This window comes from Cebus imitator, unplaced genomic scaffold (assembly GCF_001604975.1).
Source record: "Cebus imitator isolate Cc_AM_T3 unplaced genomic scaffold, Cebus_imitator-1.0 Scaffold95, whole genome shotgun sequence".
Lineage (NCBI taxonomy): Eukaryota > Metazoa > Chordata > Mammalia > Primates > Cebidae > Cebus > Cebus imitator.
In genome coordinates this window covers 6,125,850-6,146,056 of record NW_016107410.1, presented here as the reverse complement: position 1 = coordinate 6,146,056, position 20,207 = coordinate 6,125,850, and the positions used below count along the sequence as shown (strand labels likewise).

At 36.4% G+C, this 20,207-nt stretch overlaps 1 protein-coding gene across 3 annotated transcripts in view; it reads right to left on the bottom strand.

The window, feature by feature from the left end:
- Positions 1–20,207, bottom strand: part of RAB3GAP1 (RAB3 GTPase activating protein catalytic subunit 1) — a 98,886-nt gene that overhangs the window by 57,422 nt on the left and 21,257 nt on the right. For 2 of the 3 annotated variants that reach the window (XM_017536039.2, XM_017536040.2), the window contains exons 4-5: positions 9,399–9,531; positions 6,852–6,930 (exon numbers count right to left, since the gene is read on the bottom strand). In XM_017536039.2, the coding sequence (XP_017391528.1) occupies positions 6,852–6,930; positions 9,399–9,531 (212 nt within the window). The remainder of the gene's footprint in view (positions 1–6,851; positions 6,931–9,398; positions 9,532–20,207) is intronic. The other variant, XM_017536041.2, reaches the window with a different exon arrangement.

Sequence of the window (20,207 nt, the reverse complement as noted above, 5' to 3'; positions counted from 1 at the left end):
TGTTGACCAGGATGGTCTCGATCTCTTGACCTCGTGATCCACCCGCCTCGGCCTTCCAAAGTGCTGGGATTACAGGCTTGAGCCACTGCGCCCGGCTGTTGCTGGCTTTCTAAACTTTAAGAAAGATCAAGTAAGACAAAACTGAAAGTGACTTCCAACCACATGACAGGACTTCCAACCAGCTGACATGACACAGGCCCTCCTTGCCCCAAAACACAAAGAAATACCTCATCAAATATGAAAATTTTGTAAAATACACAGCTGAATTTGAAAGAATAAAAAGGAGTTTCCTGGATAACAGAAATAAACAGTATAGTGAAAGGCAAAAGTGAGCACAGAAGGTGACTGAAAAATACTAGGGGAAGATCAGGTCTGGCTATAGGCCCTAACAGCTGAGCAGTGGGAGCTGGGATTTTACAGGGTAAGCCTTTTACTGTTAAAAGTCTGTTAGTTTGACTTATAAAAATGTTTGCAAAGCTCAGTATGCTGGGCTAGACTGGAAAGAACAAGAATGATAAAAGAAAAGTCTGTTTATATCTGACAATACCATGTATTTTAGCCTAGCAGTCGTATGTGAATTATATAACTCTGAGGTGATAAGGTATACCCAGGCAGGGAAAGTGGTCTCTGGCATGTATCCAGATTAGGCTATGTCCAAGAATGTCCCAGTCTCATAATAAATATAAATAAGGCTAGGCCCAGAAACTCGGCTTCCCGAAGCACAATATCACTCAGATATTATCATCCACAACTGTGCCTCTGCTTATGAGGCCCTGGGACTTGGGAGCTAGCTGCATATCTTTCTGATAAGGTTACCAATTTCTCTGCTATATAACCTAAACACACAAGCTTCCTTCTATATCCTTTAGATTTAGGTTTATTCCATCAATCCAAATCACTATCACTATGGAGGTTGTAATGTTTTGAATGATTTCTCAGGGATATGGGTATACATGAGGCAAGGAACTGGAACTGAGACCTCTGCTTAAATCCTAGACCCTAGAAGGAATTGACAACTCCATAAAATGAGAATGCCAGGCCCAGAAAGTTTCAAAGGCAAATTCTATTAAACAGTTAAAAAAGAAAAAAATCAATTTTACATACTCTCTCAAAGAAAATAGAAGAGAACAAAATACTTAAATACTTTCTGACTCACACTATGAGGCCAACATTACTCTGATACCAAAATCAAAGCATGAGAAAAGAAAACTACAGACCAACATCCCTTCTGAACATAGACACTTAAATCCTCAACAAACTATTAGCATATCAAATACGGCAATACACACACACACACACACACACACACACACACAGAAATACAAATTACACCACAAAGTAGTGGAGTTTATCTTGAGAATGCAAAGCTGGTTATGTATCCAAAAATCAATCAATGCAATCAACATATTAAAAATCTAAAGGAAAAAAAAAATCATATCAATTTAAACAGAAAAAGCATTTGACAAAATTCAACATCAATTCGTAATAAAAAACTCTTAGCAAAGCAGAAACAAAAGGGAACTTTCTCAACCTGATAAAGAGCATCTATGATAAAACCTACAGCTAACATTATACTTAATGGTAAAAGACTAACTGCTTTCCCCCTGAGATGAGCAAATCCTATTCAATATTTTACTGGAAACTCTAGCCAATTTAAAAAAAAAAAAATGACTAGATTGCTTGATGGTATGTTGCAATACGTATTTTTAAAAAAGAACAGAGATTAGAAAGGAAATAAAACTATCCATATTCAGAGACAATGATTATATATACAGAAAATCCCAAAGAAATGACAACTCCTAGAAAGGAGTTAACCTAGTAATTGAGGTTAGCAAGGTTACAGGACACAAAGTCAACCCCTCAACATCAGCCATATTCCTACATACTAGTAATGAACAACTGGAAATGAAAAAAATTAAAAATATCATTATAATAGCTCCTTTATAAAAAAGCAGCAAGTAGAAACATAATATAACATTTATAGGATCTTCATGCTGAAAACTGTAAAACACTGCTGAAAGAAATCAGGTAAGATCTAAATATCAAAATGGATATACTGAGATTAGGGGTTTTTGGAAATAATACTACAGGTGACCGCCACCCCTTTTGCCAACCTGGTAATGGATCTGCTACCACCATCCCCAGCATCCATGAACAGCTGCTTTCACCCTCAGATTTTGAATAATTCCAAAATAAAATAATTTTTTAATAGGAGAAAGATTTGTGCCTAGAGCAAAAAGTCCTCAGATATGGCACCAAAAGCACAACCCATAAAATTAAAAATTGATAAAATTGAACTTCACTCAATTTTAAAACTTTTGTTCTAGAAAAGACATCGTAAGAGAAATGAAAAGGTAAGTTATAGTCTTAACTGTTACAAACAACCCAATTAAACTATGTGCAAAAGACTTGGACACTGTAATATAAAGAAAATATAAATGGGCAAATAAACACATGAAAGACATCAAAATTAAAATTAGGATCAGAGGCTGCGCGTGGTGGCTCATGCCTATAATCCCAGCACTTTGGGAGGCCAGGCGGGTGGATCACAAAGTCAGGAGTTCGAGACCAGCCTAGCCAAGATGGTAAAACCCCAGCTCTACCAAAAAGACAAAAATTAGCCAGGCACGGTGGTAGGTGCCTATAATCCCAGCTACTTGGAAGGCTGAGGAAAAAGAATCGCTTGAACCCAGGAGGCAGAGGTTGCAGTGGGCCAAGATCTAGCCACTGCACTCTAGCCTGGGAGACAGAGCAAGGCTCTTGTCCCCCCCCCCAAAAAAAAAAAAAAAAAAAAAAAAAAAGAAAAAAAAAACAAAAAAAAAAAGAATGGCTAAAAAAAAAAAAAAAAAAATACTGACAATACCAAGTGCTGGTAAGGATGTAGAAACTGGAACTTTCATACATTGTTGGTGGGAATGCAAAATGGTACAGCTACTCTAGAAATGTTTTGCAGTTTCCTATAAACACACACTTACCACATGACTTAGCAGTCCCACTCTAGGTATCTACCCAAGTGAACTGAAAATGCATTTTCACACAAAAACCTGTATACAAATATTTACAGTATAGCTCTGTTTAAAAATTCCAAAGCCTAGAACAATCCTAATATCCCTGAACAAATGAATGAGTAAACAGTGTGATATATCCTTACAATAAAATACTACTCAGCAAGAAAAAGGGACAAACTATTGATAAGCAGAATCACCTCAAAAGATTTCAAAGGCACCATGCTGAGTTGTAAAAGCCAGTCACAAATGGTTATATACAGTAATTCTATTTATATATAGAATTCTATTTATATACAGTAGACTCCTATTTATATGACACTCTCAAAAGGACAGAACTATAGTGACATAGAAAGATCAGAGATTCCAGGAATTATAAGTGGGGAGTGTGGCCAAGTACAGTGGCTCACACCTATAATCCTAGCACTTTGGGACACTGAAGGAGGAGGATCATTTGAGGCCAAAAGTTTAAGACCAGCCCAGGCAACATAGCAAGATGCTGTCTCTACAGAAAAATTTAAAAACTACTTAGCCAAGCATGGTGGTGTGCACCTGTAATCCTCTCTACTCAAGAGACTGAGGCAGAAGGATCACTTGAATCCAGGAGTGATTGCACCACGGCAATCACTTCCGACCTGGGTGACAGACCTGTCTCTTAAAAAAAAAAAAAAAAAAAAAAACAGTGGAAGAGTGTGCCTATGCCTAAGAGACAAAAGAGACAACAAGAGGTTTTTGGTGACAGGGGCAAAGCGGTGTTACGGAACTGTTCTATCTCCTGATTTTGGTACTAGTAAAAAACTACCCAGTGTTGAAGTTCAGAGAACTGCTCACCTCCACAAAAAAGTCCATTTTACTACATGTTAATATAAAAAATGTTTTTAAAAGTAAATGGAAACAGAAAAAGAAAAAAACAAGTAAATGGAAAGGTTACCAAAAAACACCCTACTAACAAGTTATTTATATTAATATACAGAAAGGTTTCATTACTTCATTTAGTATTTTGACCACGGACTATGTGTCAGTTTGAGAAAATACATATCAAAAGGCCGAAATCATGTAATAGCATTTAGATTTTGATAAACATACTAAGAGCCATTATTTTATTTGATCCTCACAACTACCTGAAAGTGCATATTATTTATTATTCTTACTTTACCAGTGTAGAAACAAACTACAAGAAATTAAGTAACTTACCCAAAGCTGTAGAAATACTAAGTGACTGGGCTAGGAATTAAACCTAATTCAGTATGTAGCCAAACAGTAAGTGTTAATGTTGAATGAATGAATGCATACAAAGCTCATGCTCTGATACTATGCTGCCTTCTGATAAATTTAGTCATGTTAAATGTACATATTCATATTTTAAAAGGCCAGAATAGAATGTGGAAGGATTAAATTACATTAATACATGTAATTATTAAATTTTTTTAGTTGTTTAAGTTGCTTAAGTGCACAATTTTTAAAAGGTCATACTAAAAGAGGAATATTTATGAAACAGTATACAATTTACCTGCATTTGCAAATAATTTTCTTTTTTTTAAGTACTATACAGCCTATTTACTATATGAAATGAAGAAAAAGATAAACACAGATAATATCATTTTCCCCTCCCTTAGAATTCTTCTTTAATTAAAAACAATTAAAAGGCCAACTGATACCAATAGAATAATTTCAAACCAGTATATAAACTTCCTTTAACTAGGTCTCCTTTCTTAAGCATATACTCTTTTTACTAGGGACATTCTGGTGGTAGTATGTTTTAAGACCAGTCCATCCAAAATAAGCAAGTTCACAGACACGTGGAATAACTGAAAAAGATGGAAGAGACCTTTTAAATGTAATATAAATAGTCCCCCCTTATCTGTGGGAGATAAGTTCCAATACCCCTAGTGGATGCTTGAAACTGCAGATGGTATGAAACCCTGTGTGTACTGTTTTTTCCTATATATATACACCAATAGAACAATTATGACAATATTTTGTAATAAAAGTTATATAAATGTGGTCTCTCTCTCTCTCAAGATATTTCATTGTACTATACTCACCCATCTGATAACCAAGGTGGCTACTAAGTGCCTTTGGGGCAGGTAGTGTACACAGTGTAGATACACTGGACAAAGGCATGATTCACCTCCAGGGCAGAATGGCCCAAGACTTCACCATGTTACTCAGAAGAGCATGCAATTTAAAACTTGTTTTTGTCTGAAATTTTCCATTTAATATTTTCAGACTACACTTGACCTCAGGTAACTGAAACCGCAGAAAGCAGAACTGCAGATACCTTAGGTGGGGAAGACTGTACCTCTTATATTAATATATCACATTTATAGTTTAAACACAATGAGTTTTGATTTTGTCACATAACAGATCAATATCCAATACACTGAGTTTATTTCAATATTCAGTAATATGTATTAAAATTTCTATGATATTTAAATATTAGAACATTTAAATGCTTGTCATGAGACTATTGTAAAGCACTACCCTGGATTTTGAAATACATTGTGCAGAAAAGATGAACCAGCAGGCCTGTGACTGCTAGCCTTAAAAAACCCTGCTTGCTGAAAGGAAATCAGTATACTGAAGGGATATCTCCACTTCCATGTTTACCACAGCGGTATTCACAATAACCAAAATATGGAATCGACCTAAATACCCATCAACAGATGAATGAAGGAAGAAAGTATGGTACATATACACAATGGAATATTATTCAGTCATTGAAAGAATGAAATCCTGTCATTTACAACAACATAGAAGGAACTGGAAGACATTTAAGTGAAATAAGCTAGGCACGGAAAGACAAGTATAACACATTTTCACTAATATGTGAGAGCTAAAAAAAAAAAAAGTGAACTCATGGAGATAAGAGAACAGAATGATGTTAGTGTTTTATGGATAGTCATGTAAGTGTGTAAACATGGGTTAGAAGTGGGAAGCTAGGTAGAAGTTTTACAAGAACATTTAAGATGGCCAGGGGGCCTAAAAAACCTAGATATGGGAGGTGATAAAGAGATGACATATCTCTAAGTAGAATTACCAGAGGCTTAGTGGGGATCAGGGCATAAAGAGGAGATAGTAAATGGGACAAAAATACAGTTAGATAGAAGAAGTAAGATCTAGCATTCAGTAGCAAAATAGGCCACCAACAGTTAACAATTTGTTGTATTTTTTAAGATAATTAAAAGAATGGAAGTGGACCGTTTAATTGGCGACTCCATCACCTCAAGCATTTATCATTTCTTTTGAAAAAAGATAAGTATGTACAACTATTATATATCCACAATAATTAAAAAGAAAAAAAAAACGAAAAAAGAAAAACCTGTTTGCAAGGTTAGCTCTTGGCCAACATCTGGGAATTGGGATTTGGGGGAGGGTTCTCAGCATTCCCAGAACTGATTACACTGCTCACTAAGCCAAAATTGTTTATGCAAACAATGCGATTTATGCTGCATACCTGCTTTCCTTCTGGGAACCTGAAATTTTGGTATATACCAGTTAAAGTGTGTTTATATGACCAGCCCCCTAATTAAAAACCCGGGGTGCTGAGCATTTAACATTATTCCTGATAGACATTGTTTCACATCCGTTGTCACAACTTGTTGCTGATGGAAATGTACATCTTGCCTGACTCCATTAGGAAAGGGCTCTTAAAAGCTTGTACTTCCTCTGGACTTTGCCTCATGTGCCTCTTCACCCTGCAGATTTTGCCTTGCATCCTGTCTCTGTAATAAATCAGCTGCTGAGTCCTCTGAGTCTTCTTAGCAAATCAGTGAACTTGGGGGCAGTGTTGAGGTCTCCTGCAACACACATAACTAAAAGATATGGAGTAAAATAGATACCTACCATCTTACCAGGCAATGTGCTCTTGGAGGAAAGTCATTATTCATACACAGCAAATCTTGCATAGATTGTGGAATAACATCTACAAAAACATATGATAATAAAAAAAGTTAGTGTGTTCATTATAAGGCAGAGTTCTAAAATAAGCTTTGAGGATAAATATGTCTTGCTAGACCATGAAGTTATGATATTGCTTTAAGATTTATATGTAAAGATAGCTCTTGAGTAGGGGGAGAGGGATTTCTCTCTCATTTTTTTTTCTTCAAACAAAAGTAGCCTATGCCACTCCCAAGTTTATAATATTTTTTTGCTTCTGCATCACAACTCACACAATTCCTCAGTATTACCAGAAAGCTTTATTTATTCTTCTCGGCCTTCCTGCCCTTGCCTCTACTTTTCTTCAACATTCCATTTAGAGAGATGTCAACTCTGTATCACCTCCCATATCTAGCCTTTTTAGGCCCCCTGGCTATCTTAAATGTTCTTGTAAAACTTCTACCTGGCTTCCCACTTCTAACCCATGTTTACATACTTAAATTACTACCCATGATAAGGCACTAACATCAATGATCATAATACTCATAAATACATGATAAATTCAATGCATAAAGAAGAGTCTCCATGCATAAAAATAATTTCTGTTGTACGGCTATCATTGCTTAGCAAATCCATACTTTTTATTTTGCTAAAAGACTAAAGAAAATGCTAACAATTTGATGCTTTTCAGACCAAGAGCAATAGCCAACTCCAACAAAATAAATGATCAGTGCTCAAATCTCCTAACCTCTGATAATATAGTTTTAAATGTATATCTCTAAAACTGAGCTGATGGTTTGGCTTGTAACTCTCACCATTAGTTACAAACTCAATCACAACCAAATTAAAACTACACTGTACATATACACATGAAACAATGCCTTAACTAGCTTGCAATTCATTCACCTTCATTGTGCTACAGTCTCTTTCATCTGTTCCTCTCAGAACACGGATTCTAAGCCTCTTTATTACAGCAGCTTTTCCTTGATGTATGATCTTCCCTTAAATTAACAGCACTTAAAGGCGGGGCGCAGTGACTCACGCCTGTAATCCCAGCACTTTGGGAGGCCGAGGTGGGTGGATCACGAGGTCAACAGATTGAAACCATCCTGGCCAACATGGTGAAACCCTGTCTCTACTAAAAATACAAAAATTAGCTGGGTGTGGTGGCGCGCACCTGTAGTCCCAGCTTCTCAGGAGGCTGAGGCAGGATAATCGCTTGAACCTGGGAGGCAGAGGCTGCAGTGAGCCGAGATCGTGCCACTGCACTCCAGCCTGGATGACTGAGCAAGACTCTAGTCTCAAAAAAAAAAATTAATAGCACTTAAATTTCTGATATCTTGAATAGTTTCCTTCATTAACTGGCAGAATGCTGAACCCGAAAATTGCTGGGCTATTATAGGACCTCCCACCAATTGCACACACTTCCCTCTTCCTCTTAAATTTCTCATATTCACATTCTGGCTTAATTATTTTATTTTGCTGTATAATTACCTTCCGTATATGTATACATGGTTAATGTTACCTGTCCTGGTTTATGAATCGGAATGTACATGTTATCTAACTGTTTTGTTTCTAAGAAGAATATATATAATAGAAAAGGTGACATAATTCTATTGCTACACAAGAAAAGGCACAGATATTTCAGGTCTGAGCTTAAAAATGATAATCCGTTATGATCATAAAAAATTTAACACATTCTGCCTATTTATTTGCTGAGTGAATAAAGAAGGTTATTTAACTTGCAGCTCCAAAGTTCATGTTTATTCAGTATCTTGATCACTCCCTGTTATGTACTAGATTACCTAAGAACAGAAGATTTTGGATGATTTGACCTATTAACAATTACAGACACCATTTATTGAGTATCTGGCATGGGTCAAGTACTGAGATAGTTGCTTATGTACAATTTCTTATTAAATCTTCACATTAGCCCTCCACGTAGTACTACTTCATTTTACAACTGAGATACTCAAGCTTAGAAGGGTCAACTAACTAGCAAATAGAAAAAAACAAAATTTTAATCCACTTGTTTTGACTCCAAAGTCTGGAGTAAATCCAAAATACTAACCTCTAATCAATAGACAGATTTTCCTTTATTTATAATCCTTCAAAGCTAAACTTTTTTGCTTAATTCTCCGTAACAACTTCTCTGATCTCCCAATTAAAAGTAGTATTTTCTCCTCTGAATTCCAGTAGAACTTCATCTGAACATCAGGATGCACTTATCACCTTCTGCCTATTACTGTTACTTATCTGTCTTATCTCCTGTAAGTTTCATTTCAGTTTGAGTTCTACAGGGCTTGTAAGTAGGTACTCAATAAATATGAGCTGATTTAATCAATTAAAAAAATGAATGACACTGCAGTTCATCCTGCACCTCAGATGTAGTGAAACAACTCTGCTTATATAAAACAACTCCAAAGGACACTACTGAAGAAAACTAAATTCATAATTTAAAATTATAGCCATTCTTAAAAATCAGAAGTTAAAAATTATTTAGAAAAAACTTACCCTCTAATAACTCATCCTTTCCTTCTTTATCAGTGGACTCTTGTACAAGATAATGATGAGTGACTGAGAACTTGAAGTCAGCAAAGGAAATTTCATCTGATTTCTCTTCCCATGTGCCAGAAGTAAATATACCCTATATGTAACAATAAAATGGAAAAACATTTACCTTAATCAATAGCTATCATTATATTTACTAACCACAGGAATATTTCTCTTTTCTGCCATATAAATATCCTCCATACAACCAAAGAAAAAAGAAAAACATAAAAATGAATACAACCAAGAGAAAATTATTTTAAAAATGATTTATGACAGTGTTGCTTTGAAAATTCTTCTAGAATATTAACTATCAAGTGACTTACAAAGATTAACAATATTTTTGTACAAGATGTTTCTATATAAAATCATGACTATGTCACTAGCATACAGCATTATTTGACACCAGAAATTGCTTCATAAAGAAGCAATCTGCACAATCAACTTAAGTGGCATGACACCTGTAGCACTTAATTAACAGTTTCCTGCTTCTTTATCAAGCTTTGGCATTCAAGTCTTTCCATTTGAACAGCAACTTCTTGAATGGAAAACATATTAGTTAAAAGTTCCAAAGAGCCCCTTTCTTAAACATAACCCTAACCATAAAAAAGGATTTTTCCCATAGGGCTTCTAATGCCCATAGCTATTTTTTCCAATGAAGAGGTAAACAGTCATTACAGCATAGCACCAACCAAGAGGAAATATCAACCAAGCAACTTGCCAAGCACAGATACTCCCAAGCTAGACTGAAAATGTATAAGCAATGAATCTGTGAGTTACTATTTTAAAAACGTTTTCATGGCTATACCTAACGTAAACACCTGAATGTTTTATATATATTACTGGCAAGATATGTATAATTCTAAATTAAATTAAATCCTATTTTAAGTGTTCTAAATGTGTATTATTACATAAGTATATCAAAGATCAATCTGTGGCCGGGCGCGGTGGCTCAAGCCTGTAATCCCAGCACTTTGGGAGGCCGAGGCGGGTGGATCACGAGGTCAAGAGATCGAGACCATCCTGGTCAACATGGTGAAACCCCGTCTCTACTAAAAATACAAAAAATTAGCTGGGCATGGTGGCGCGTGCCTGTAATCCCAGCTACTCAGGAGGCTGAGGCAGGAGAATTGCCTGAACCCAGGAGGTGGAGGTTGCAGTGAGCGCGCCATTGCACTCCAGCCTGGGTAACAAGAGCGAAACTCCATCTCAAAAAAAAAAAAAAAAAAAATCTATCTGTTCATTAGGATTTGAATTGTCATGTACGATACACATAAAAAATCATAATTTTACTATTCTTTAAGTTCTGAGATACATGTACAGAACTTGAAGGTTTGTTACATAGATATATATGTGCCATGGTGGTTTGCTGCACATATCAACCTGTCATCTACATTAGGTATTTCTCTTAATGGCTAACCCTCCCCTAGTCCCCCATCACACACCATGACAGGCCCTGGTGTGTGATGCTCCCCTCCCTGTGTCCATGTGTTCTCATTGTGCAACTCCCACTTATGAGTGAGAACATGCGGTATTTGATTTCTGTCCCTGTGTTAGTTTGCTGAGAATAATGATTTCCAGCTTCATCCATGTCCCTGCATAAGCTCATCCTTTTTTATGGCTACATAGTATTCCATGGTGTATATGTGCCACATTTTCTTTATCCAGTCTATCATTGATGGGCATTTGGGTTGGTTCCAAGTCTTTGCTATTGTGAACAGTGCTGCAATAAACATTAGTGTCCATGTGTCTTTACAGCAGAATGATTTATGATCCTTTGGTTACATACCCAGTAATGGGATTATGGGGTCAAGGAAATAAGAGAAGATACAAACAAACAGAAAAACATTCCATGCTCGAGGATAGGAAGAATCAATATTGTGAAAATTACCATACTGCCCAAACTAATTTATAGATTCAATGCTATCCCCATCAAGCTACCACTGACTTTCTTCACAGAGTTAGAAAAAACTACTTTAAATTTTATACGGAACCCAAAAAGACCCCATATAGCCAAGACAATCCTAAGCAAAAAGAACAAAGCTGGAAGCATGCTACCAGACTTCAAACTATACTACAAGGCTACAGTAACCAGAACAGTATGTTGCTGGAACCAAAACAGGTAGATAGACCAATGGAACAGAACAGAGGCCTCAGAAATAATGCTATACATCTACAGCTGTCTGATCTTCGACAAACTGGACAAAAATGAGAAATGGGGAAAGGATTCCCTATTTAATAAATGGTGTTGGGAAAACTGGCTAGCCATATGCAGAAAACTGAAACTGGACCCCTTCCTTACACTTTATCCAAAAATTAACTCAAGATGGATTAAAGACTTAAATGTAAGACCTAAAACCATAAAAACTCTAGAAGAAAACCTAGGCAATGCCATTCAGGACACAGGCATGGGCAAAGACTTCGTGACTAAAACACCAAAGGCAATGGCAACAAAAGCCAAAATTGACAAAAGGGATCTAATTAAACTAAAGAGCTTCTGCACAGCAAAAGAAACTATCATCAGAGTGAACCAGCAACCAACAGAATGGGAGAAAATTTTTGCAATCTATATATCTGACAAAAGCCTAATATCCAGAATCTACAAAGAACTTAAACAAATTTACAAGAAAAAAACAACTCCATCAAAAAGTGGGCAAAGAATATTTTATTTTATTTTATTTTATTTTATTTTATTTATTTTATTTTTGAGACAGAGGCTTGCTCCGTTGCCCAGGCTGGAATGCAGTGGTACGATCTTGGCTCACTGAAACCTCTGCCTACCAGGTTTAAGTGATTTTCCTGCCTCAGCCTACCGAGTAGCTGGGACTATAGGCGCCTGCCACCATGCCCAGCTAATTTTTTTATTTTTAGTAGAGACGGATTTCCTCATATTGGCCAGGCTGGTCTTGAACTCCTGACCTTGTGATCTGCCTGCCTCAGCCTCCCAAAGTGCTGGGATTGCAGGCATGATCCACTGCACCTGGCCTAATTTTTTGTTTGTTTGTTTGTTTGTTTTGAGACAAAGTCTCGCTCTGTTGCCTAAGCTGGAGTGCAGTGGTGCGATCTCAGCTCATTGCAACATCTGCCTCCCGGGTTTAAGAGACTCTCCTACCTCAGCCTCCCATGTAGCTGGGATTACAGGCATGTCCTACCAAGCCAGGGTAATTTTTATATTTTTAGTAGAGATAGGGTTACACCATGTTGGCCAGGCTGGTCTTGAACTCCTGACCTCAAGTGATCTGCCCACCTTGGCCTCCCAAAGTGCTGGGATTACAGGCATGGGCCACCACACCTGGCCAAAAATAATAATTTTTATGTGTGGGGTTTCTTTAACATGACATTAACCTATGTTAAATCAAGGCATCAATGATCTATACCAAAGTCTCAAGAGGCAATAAGTAATATGATAATGTACATAAGAGCTTGTTTTGCTAGAGAAATGCCCAATATAAAGCAATTAAGGCTAAAACTAGGTAAGAGAAATTCCAGAAAAGGAGAGAGAAATACCTTTTTCAAGTTTGCAGTAAATCTAAAATACTCTTTTTAAATGATACAGAGATATTGTCCGACCCTAAGTCTGGATTCTCGGTACTATTGTCAACCTTACCAACAGCTATCTAGAGGAAGATTTGATTGTATTCAATAAAGATAAGGCATCCAAGTTCTGTCTCCAAAACAGACTCAACTATTAAACAAGACTCTAACATCCCATATTCGATTCCATTATGATATAGTTATTCATTATGATATAGTTATTTGATAACAAATTCCAGTATGGCATATATCTGCTATGAGAACCATAAATGACAACTCCAGTTCTTCAAAATTAACACAGTAATTCATTAAAAATTACCTTTGAGGATCCTAACCAAAAAATAAAAAGAGATAAAAGTATAGATTGAAAAGAAAATTGTCCCTATTCACAGATTACCTGATTATATATGTAGAATATCCAAAAGAATCTATAAACACATGACTAAAACTGATGAGTTTACCAAGTTATGAAATTCAAGGTCAATATATAATAACCATCTGTATTTTTATATACTAGCAACAAATGCTTGGAAAGTGAAGTTTTTAAAAATACCCCTTACTACCATAAGAAAAAGAAATGATCTAGGAATAAACTTAATGAAAGATGAGCAAAAATTCCACCTAAAATACTTAAAAACACTGCAGAGAAATATTAAAGACCTAATAGGGATACATCATATACATGGATTGGAAGACACAATACTGTGAACACATCAATTTTCCCCAAGTTAATGTATATATTCAACATGATCTCAATCAAAACCGCAGCAGGCATTTTTGAAGAAATTGACAAGTTGATTCTAAAACTAATATGAAAATCCAAAGAACCTAGAACAGTTAAAATAATTTTGATGAATAACACTGATTATAATACTTACTTTGCTATAATAATTAAGACCAGTATAGTATTGGCATAAAGAAAGAAAGACAGATCAATGAAATAGAGTCCAGAAATAACATTCACGCTTATACTTGACTTTACAACAGAGGTGCAACTGGAATTCGGGGGGAAATACCAGTCTTTTCAACAAATGGTCCTGGAATAATTAAATATTCACATGGAAGAAAACAGGAGAGTATCTTGGGATCCTGAGAATACCTTGGGATAGGCAAAGATTCCTTTGACCAGACACAAAAAGCACTAACAATAAAATTAAAAATAGACACAATGAACTTCACCTAAGTAAAATTTGTGCTTACCAAAATACACAGTTAAGGCAATGATTAGGTGGCTGGACACAACGGCTGACACCTGTCAACTCAGCTCTTTAGGAGGTCAATCAGGGAGGATTACTTGAGGCCGGAAGTTCAAGACCCCCTTGGGCAACAAGACCTTGTCTCTAGTCCTAGCTACTCAGGGAGACTAAGGCAGGCGGATCACTTGAGAGCAAGTAAGGTTTAAGGCTACAGTGAGCTATGATTGTACCACTGCACTCCAGCCTGGGTGACAAAGCAAGACCTTGTCGCTAAGAAAAAAGAAAAAACAGAAAGAAAAAAAGAAAATGATTAGAGGAAAAACATGATTAGAAAATGATTAGAGGAAAGAAATGGATTTCAGGAAAAACAAAATACATACCTGAAAAAGGACTTGCAACAAGGATATATGAGGATAATAAAAAAAAAAAAATTTGAACAATCCAAATCTGTTAATGAGCAAAAGACTTGAATAGACAGCAGAAAGTGCCATGAATGACCAATAAACAGTAATTGTGATAAATTACTAGATGACTACTGACTATCAATAGTTATCAGTGAAATGCAAATTAAAACCACAACGTGATACCATTTCACGCCCAACACGATGACTAAATATAAAAATCTGTCAATGCCAAGTGTCAGAACAGTGGAACTTGAAATCTCATACACTGCTAAGAGCATAAAATGATAAAACACTTTAGAAAATAATTTGCCAGTTTGTAATAAAATTAAACATGTAATTATTCTAAGACCTAGCAATTCCACTCCTAAGAATATACCGAGAAAAGAAAGCAGGTATCTACAAAATTCTCCACAGAAGTTTTGATAATAACAATAGAGAAATGGAGACAATTTAAATGCCCACCAACAGGAGAAAGGATGGTGTATTGTGGTGTAGTTATACAATAAAAAGAATGATACATACAATATGGGTGAATTTTAAAATCCTCATGTTCAGCAAAAAAAGTTGATACAAAGAGTGCATACTGTATGAATCTATTTATAAAAAGCCCTAGAACAGGGAAAAACTAAAATACACAGCAAAAGAAGTCAAAACTGTGGTTGCCTCTGGAAATGAGAAACAAGCAATCTTTCAGCGATAATAAAAATGTTCCATATTTTGATATGAATAGTGGTAACATGGTTATATACATTTGTTAAAACAATTATATATGTGAGTTCTGTAAACTTTTTCATGTATAAATAACCTAACAAATTTAAAAAATCAATAAAATATCCCTTAAAAATGAGATGAAGAAGCAGTGTTAAAATAACTTCTGAGGAAAACGTGAGGATTGGTGAGAGAAAAATGCTCTTTTTCCAAAAGAAAAGACAGTAATGGCAATTATGTATGACGATATGGTACTAATCATCATAATTTGGCACCAACAATCCTTTCCACTTATCTTTCAACCTACTCAATAAACATTAGGTAACTAAAATTGAGTCTAAGCCATAACTGTGGAGGGCCAAAGACCACAGTAGGATAAGCATCACTCCCTTAGTTAAGCCCTTCACAACATGTTTCCTAGACTGTTTTAGTGGCCTTCCATCCCTGTTACACATGGTTATCTTCCTAAAATACAAATCTGCTATTTTTCCTTCTCCACTTAAAATATTTCAGCAGCTTTCTGTAATCTATAATAGTGACCTCTATCAGTAAAAATCTGATTATACACCTCCATATATGTATTTTTTATTTCTAATTATGTATTATAATAATATGTAATCAATATATTATATATATTGTATAAAAACAAAAAAACTTTACATTAAAAGGATATAAAAATGTAATATAATTACAAGTTATAATACACAAATGTTTCAACACGAGCATCTTCAAGATAGCCAAGTTACTCACGTTGGTGGAAATACACAGCTTACAGATCTGACCCCATTCCTTTTCAGTTTTACCCCCACAGCCACCTTCCCTTGCCCTTGTACTACAATTATGCCTAACAACTTGTTTTTCCCAGAGGTGTGCTTTCTTTTTACACCTGTGCATAGGCTATTCCTACTGCTCTTCTCTACTTCATTCTTTTTTTTTTTTTTTGAGACTGAGTTTCACTCTTGTTGCCCAGGCTTGAGTACAATAGCATGATCTTGGCTCACCATAACCTCTGCCTCCCGGGTTCAAGCGACTCTCCTGCCTCAGCCTCCCAAGTGGCTGGGATTACAGGCATGTGCCACCACGCCTGGCTAATTTTATATTTTTAGTAGAAATGGGGTTTCTCCATGTTGGTCAAGCTGATCTTGAACTCTCAACCTCAGGTGATCTGCCTGTCTTGACCTCCCAAAGCGCTGGGATTACAGGTGTGAGCCACTGCACCCAGCCCCATTCTTTAAGTAAACTTTTAGCTCATTCTTCAAAACTCAACCTAAATATTAATTCCTATAGAAAATCTGCTCTTGATTATTTTCAAGCAGTTAATGATTACTTCTCAGCATCTTGTTCAAATACAAGAACCATATCTTATACTAATTATTTGTTTATATGTCTGTTTCTCCACTAGATTGCGAAAAGCAAAGACTACTTACTGTTCTATTCATCTTTGCAGCCTAGTACTTAACAGTACCTACATGCTTAATATGTATTTAAGGAATTACCATTCTTCAGAACTAATAATAACCCCGATAATTTCCAAAGGTACTAGAAAATATTTCCTAACCAGTATACTATTCAGTAACATATTGGATATCCATATACTGAGTAATATATACACTGTGATCTAATAAGCTGAAATAGCACACAACTCCATCCAAAAGGTATTCTTGTCATGAACTGCTGCAACAACTAGATATGCACATGCAAAAGAATAAAGTTGGATCCTTTCCTTACTCCAGACTTAAAAATTAACTAAAAATGGACTGCAGATCTAAATGTAAGAGGTAAAACTATAGATACCATCAAGAAAATAAAAGGATGACTCACAATGACACATGCTGGAACAAAGAATGGGAGAATATGTTTGCAAATTACGTACCCCATAAGGGACTTGTATCCAGATAAAGAACTCTCACAACTGGATAATCCTCAGGGAAAAGAATAAGCCAGGTATTGATTCAAGGAGGCAAAAGGTATACTGGTTAACACAAATAAGCCTTCTTTAAAGGGGCCAAGTACCCTTTAGCATCACCTCGGGTACTCGGATCTAATAGGCACTTGGCCTACCTTAGCAGTCAAAATCTATATCCCTTTCTGAGCCAGTTTGGCTTCATTTTAAGCCTGTGTGTTTTAGCATTATTCACAATAGTCTAAAGGTAGAAGCAACTCAAGTATTCATTGACAGATAAGTGAATGGATTTTTTTTCCAGACACAATCTTGCTCTGTGGCCCAGGCTGGAGTGCAATGGTGCAATCTCATCTCACTACAACCTCTACCTCCCAGGTTCAAGCGATTCTCCTGTCTCAGTCTCACCAGTAGTCGGGACCACAGGTGTGCACCACCATACCCAGCTAATTTTTGTATTTTAAGTAGAGACAGAGTTTCACCACATTGGGCCGGGTTGGTCTCAAACTCAGGCGATCTCCCTGCCTCGGCCTCCCAAAGTGCTAGGATTACAGGCGTGAGCCACCATGCCTGGCCCATTAATGGATTTTAAAATGTGGTATATACATATACGGAATATTATTCAGTCTTCAAAAGAATGAAATTCTGACCACATGCTACAATGTGAATGAACCTTGAAGACACTATGTTAAGTGAAACATGATAGACCCAAAAGGACAAATACTGTATGATGCCTTTTATATGAGGTTGTTATTGATTAATGGGTAGAGTTTGTTTGGGATGATAAAAAAAAAATTCTAGATATGAATGATGGTAATGACTGTACAACAATGTGAATATATTTAATGCCACTGAACTATATACTTAAAAATGGTAAAAATGGAAAATTTTATATGATGTATTTTGCCACAGTAAAAATATATATAAACTCTTGTGAAGCACAAGACATTCAAATTAAAAGAAAAATGACAGATGAGGGAAAACATCTGCAACTCAGAGAGTCAGCATTCATTAAAAACATAAAAGCCCTTGTACAATCTAATGAGACAGCAGAAAATTGGTCAGTGTATCTAATATGCCATCAAAAAGGAAATTCTAATGTCTAATAAACACTAAGGAATGCTCAATCTCAACAGTCCTCAGGAAAATATAAAAAATGAGATAGTTTTAGTCTGTTATATTAGCAAATATACAATAAAAATAAAAAATGTGGACATAGTAAAGATATGGGTGCTTTCATACACCATATGTGGAAAGAGTATAAACACAGTCAACTATTTTGGCAGAAAACATGGCTGTATTTACCAAAAATAAGAATCATGTCCTCTTTGACCTTGTAATTCTACTTTTAGAAATCTGTTACAGAAATATTCATACAGATATGCAAGAGTATTCACAAGGAGAAGGAGACTGGCGGGCTCAAATGAAAATGCTTACAGAGACTGATACTCAGAAATAAAAGTTTTTGATCCTATGAATCCCACGAATTTTAGTTCCTCACTCTCAAATGAGTACATAGATATCATCAGATATTTGAAGAAAGCCCCCATATGAAGGAAACAGTGACCCCCTTCCCCCAGAAAAAGGAAAACATGCAAGAGTATGTAGAACAATGCTTACCCCCTTCAGGTTGCCCTAAGGACACTCCTCCAGGTAACTGCCACCAGTGCAGAAGGCCAGGCCACTAGAAGGCAAACTGCCCAAATGAGATACATTGGGAAGAGCCCTGCACAGCTTGCCCCTCTACCACATGCTCAGTCACTAAAAACAGGACTGCCTGAGGGCCAAAGGGCCACCAGGACAATACCAACCACTGATAGCCCTGAGCTGAGGGGTCTCTCTTCTCTAGCTGGCTTCCAAAGCAGACATTGGCATCAACAAACAAAGCCAAGGGTAACTCTGTAGGATGCAAATGAAATTGTAAATTTCCCTTTTGGGTTCAAGAGCTGCCTACTCTGTACTAATCTCCTTCTCTAAGCAACACTCCTTCAAACCCTGTTGGGTAATGGGGGCAAATGGTACTCCCTCCTCTCCCTCCAAAAGAAAAAAAATCACGCCCCTTTATATTACTTAAGGGACCAATTAGCATTCTCCCACCAGTCCTGGGTAATGTCTAAATATCCCACACCCCTTTGGGGCAAAAATATACTTTCTAAGACAGGTGTCTGCTTAATATTTACCCAATCTCTGAATTCATTTTTCCCTCTAATAGCTCTATTTCTCCTGGGAAAGCTACCTAAATCTTTAACCAGTAACTTCGACCTAGATAGACCTACCCCTGGGGTTAAAAATAGCCCACACTTATTCAGAGAGAAACTAGCAGGAAATCTAACTAAGCAATGTCTTGAGGGGGAATAACTCCTACAGTATATAGATAACCTCCCTATCTGCTCCCTTTCACAGGCTTACACAGAAACATGTAATACAAACCACAAATTCCTAACAGAAGAAAAACTTCTACAGCATGTAGAAAACCTACCTATCTCCTCCCCTTCACAGATTCACACAGCACATGTAATACAAACCATAACTTCCTAACAGAAGAAAAGTAACTTTTGTCTAATTCAAAGGCTATAAAGCTAAAGAGGTATTTGTAAGGAAGGTTATAAAGAAATTTTACATGAGAAAGATCCTGTATGGTAAATTCTTGCCCTAAAGTAAAATGACTGGTTGTTTAAAAATAAAGGATGCTTAGGACAAGTCATAAAGTCCAGGCACATAATAGATGGTATACAAAAGTAATAAGAAAATCATGACAGGAAATTTATTTATTTTATTTATATATATTTTTTTTGAGATGGAGTTTCGCTCTTGTTGCCCAGGCTAGAGTGCAATGGTGTGATCTTGGCTCACTACAACCTCCACCTCCCGGGTTCAAATGATTCTCCTGCCTCAGCTTCCTGAGTAGCTGGGATTACAGGCATATGCCACCATGTCTGGCTAATTTTCAGTATTTTTAGTAGAGATAGGGTTTCTCCATGTTGGTCAGGCTGGTCTCAAACTCTTCACCTCAGGTGGTCTGTCCACGTCA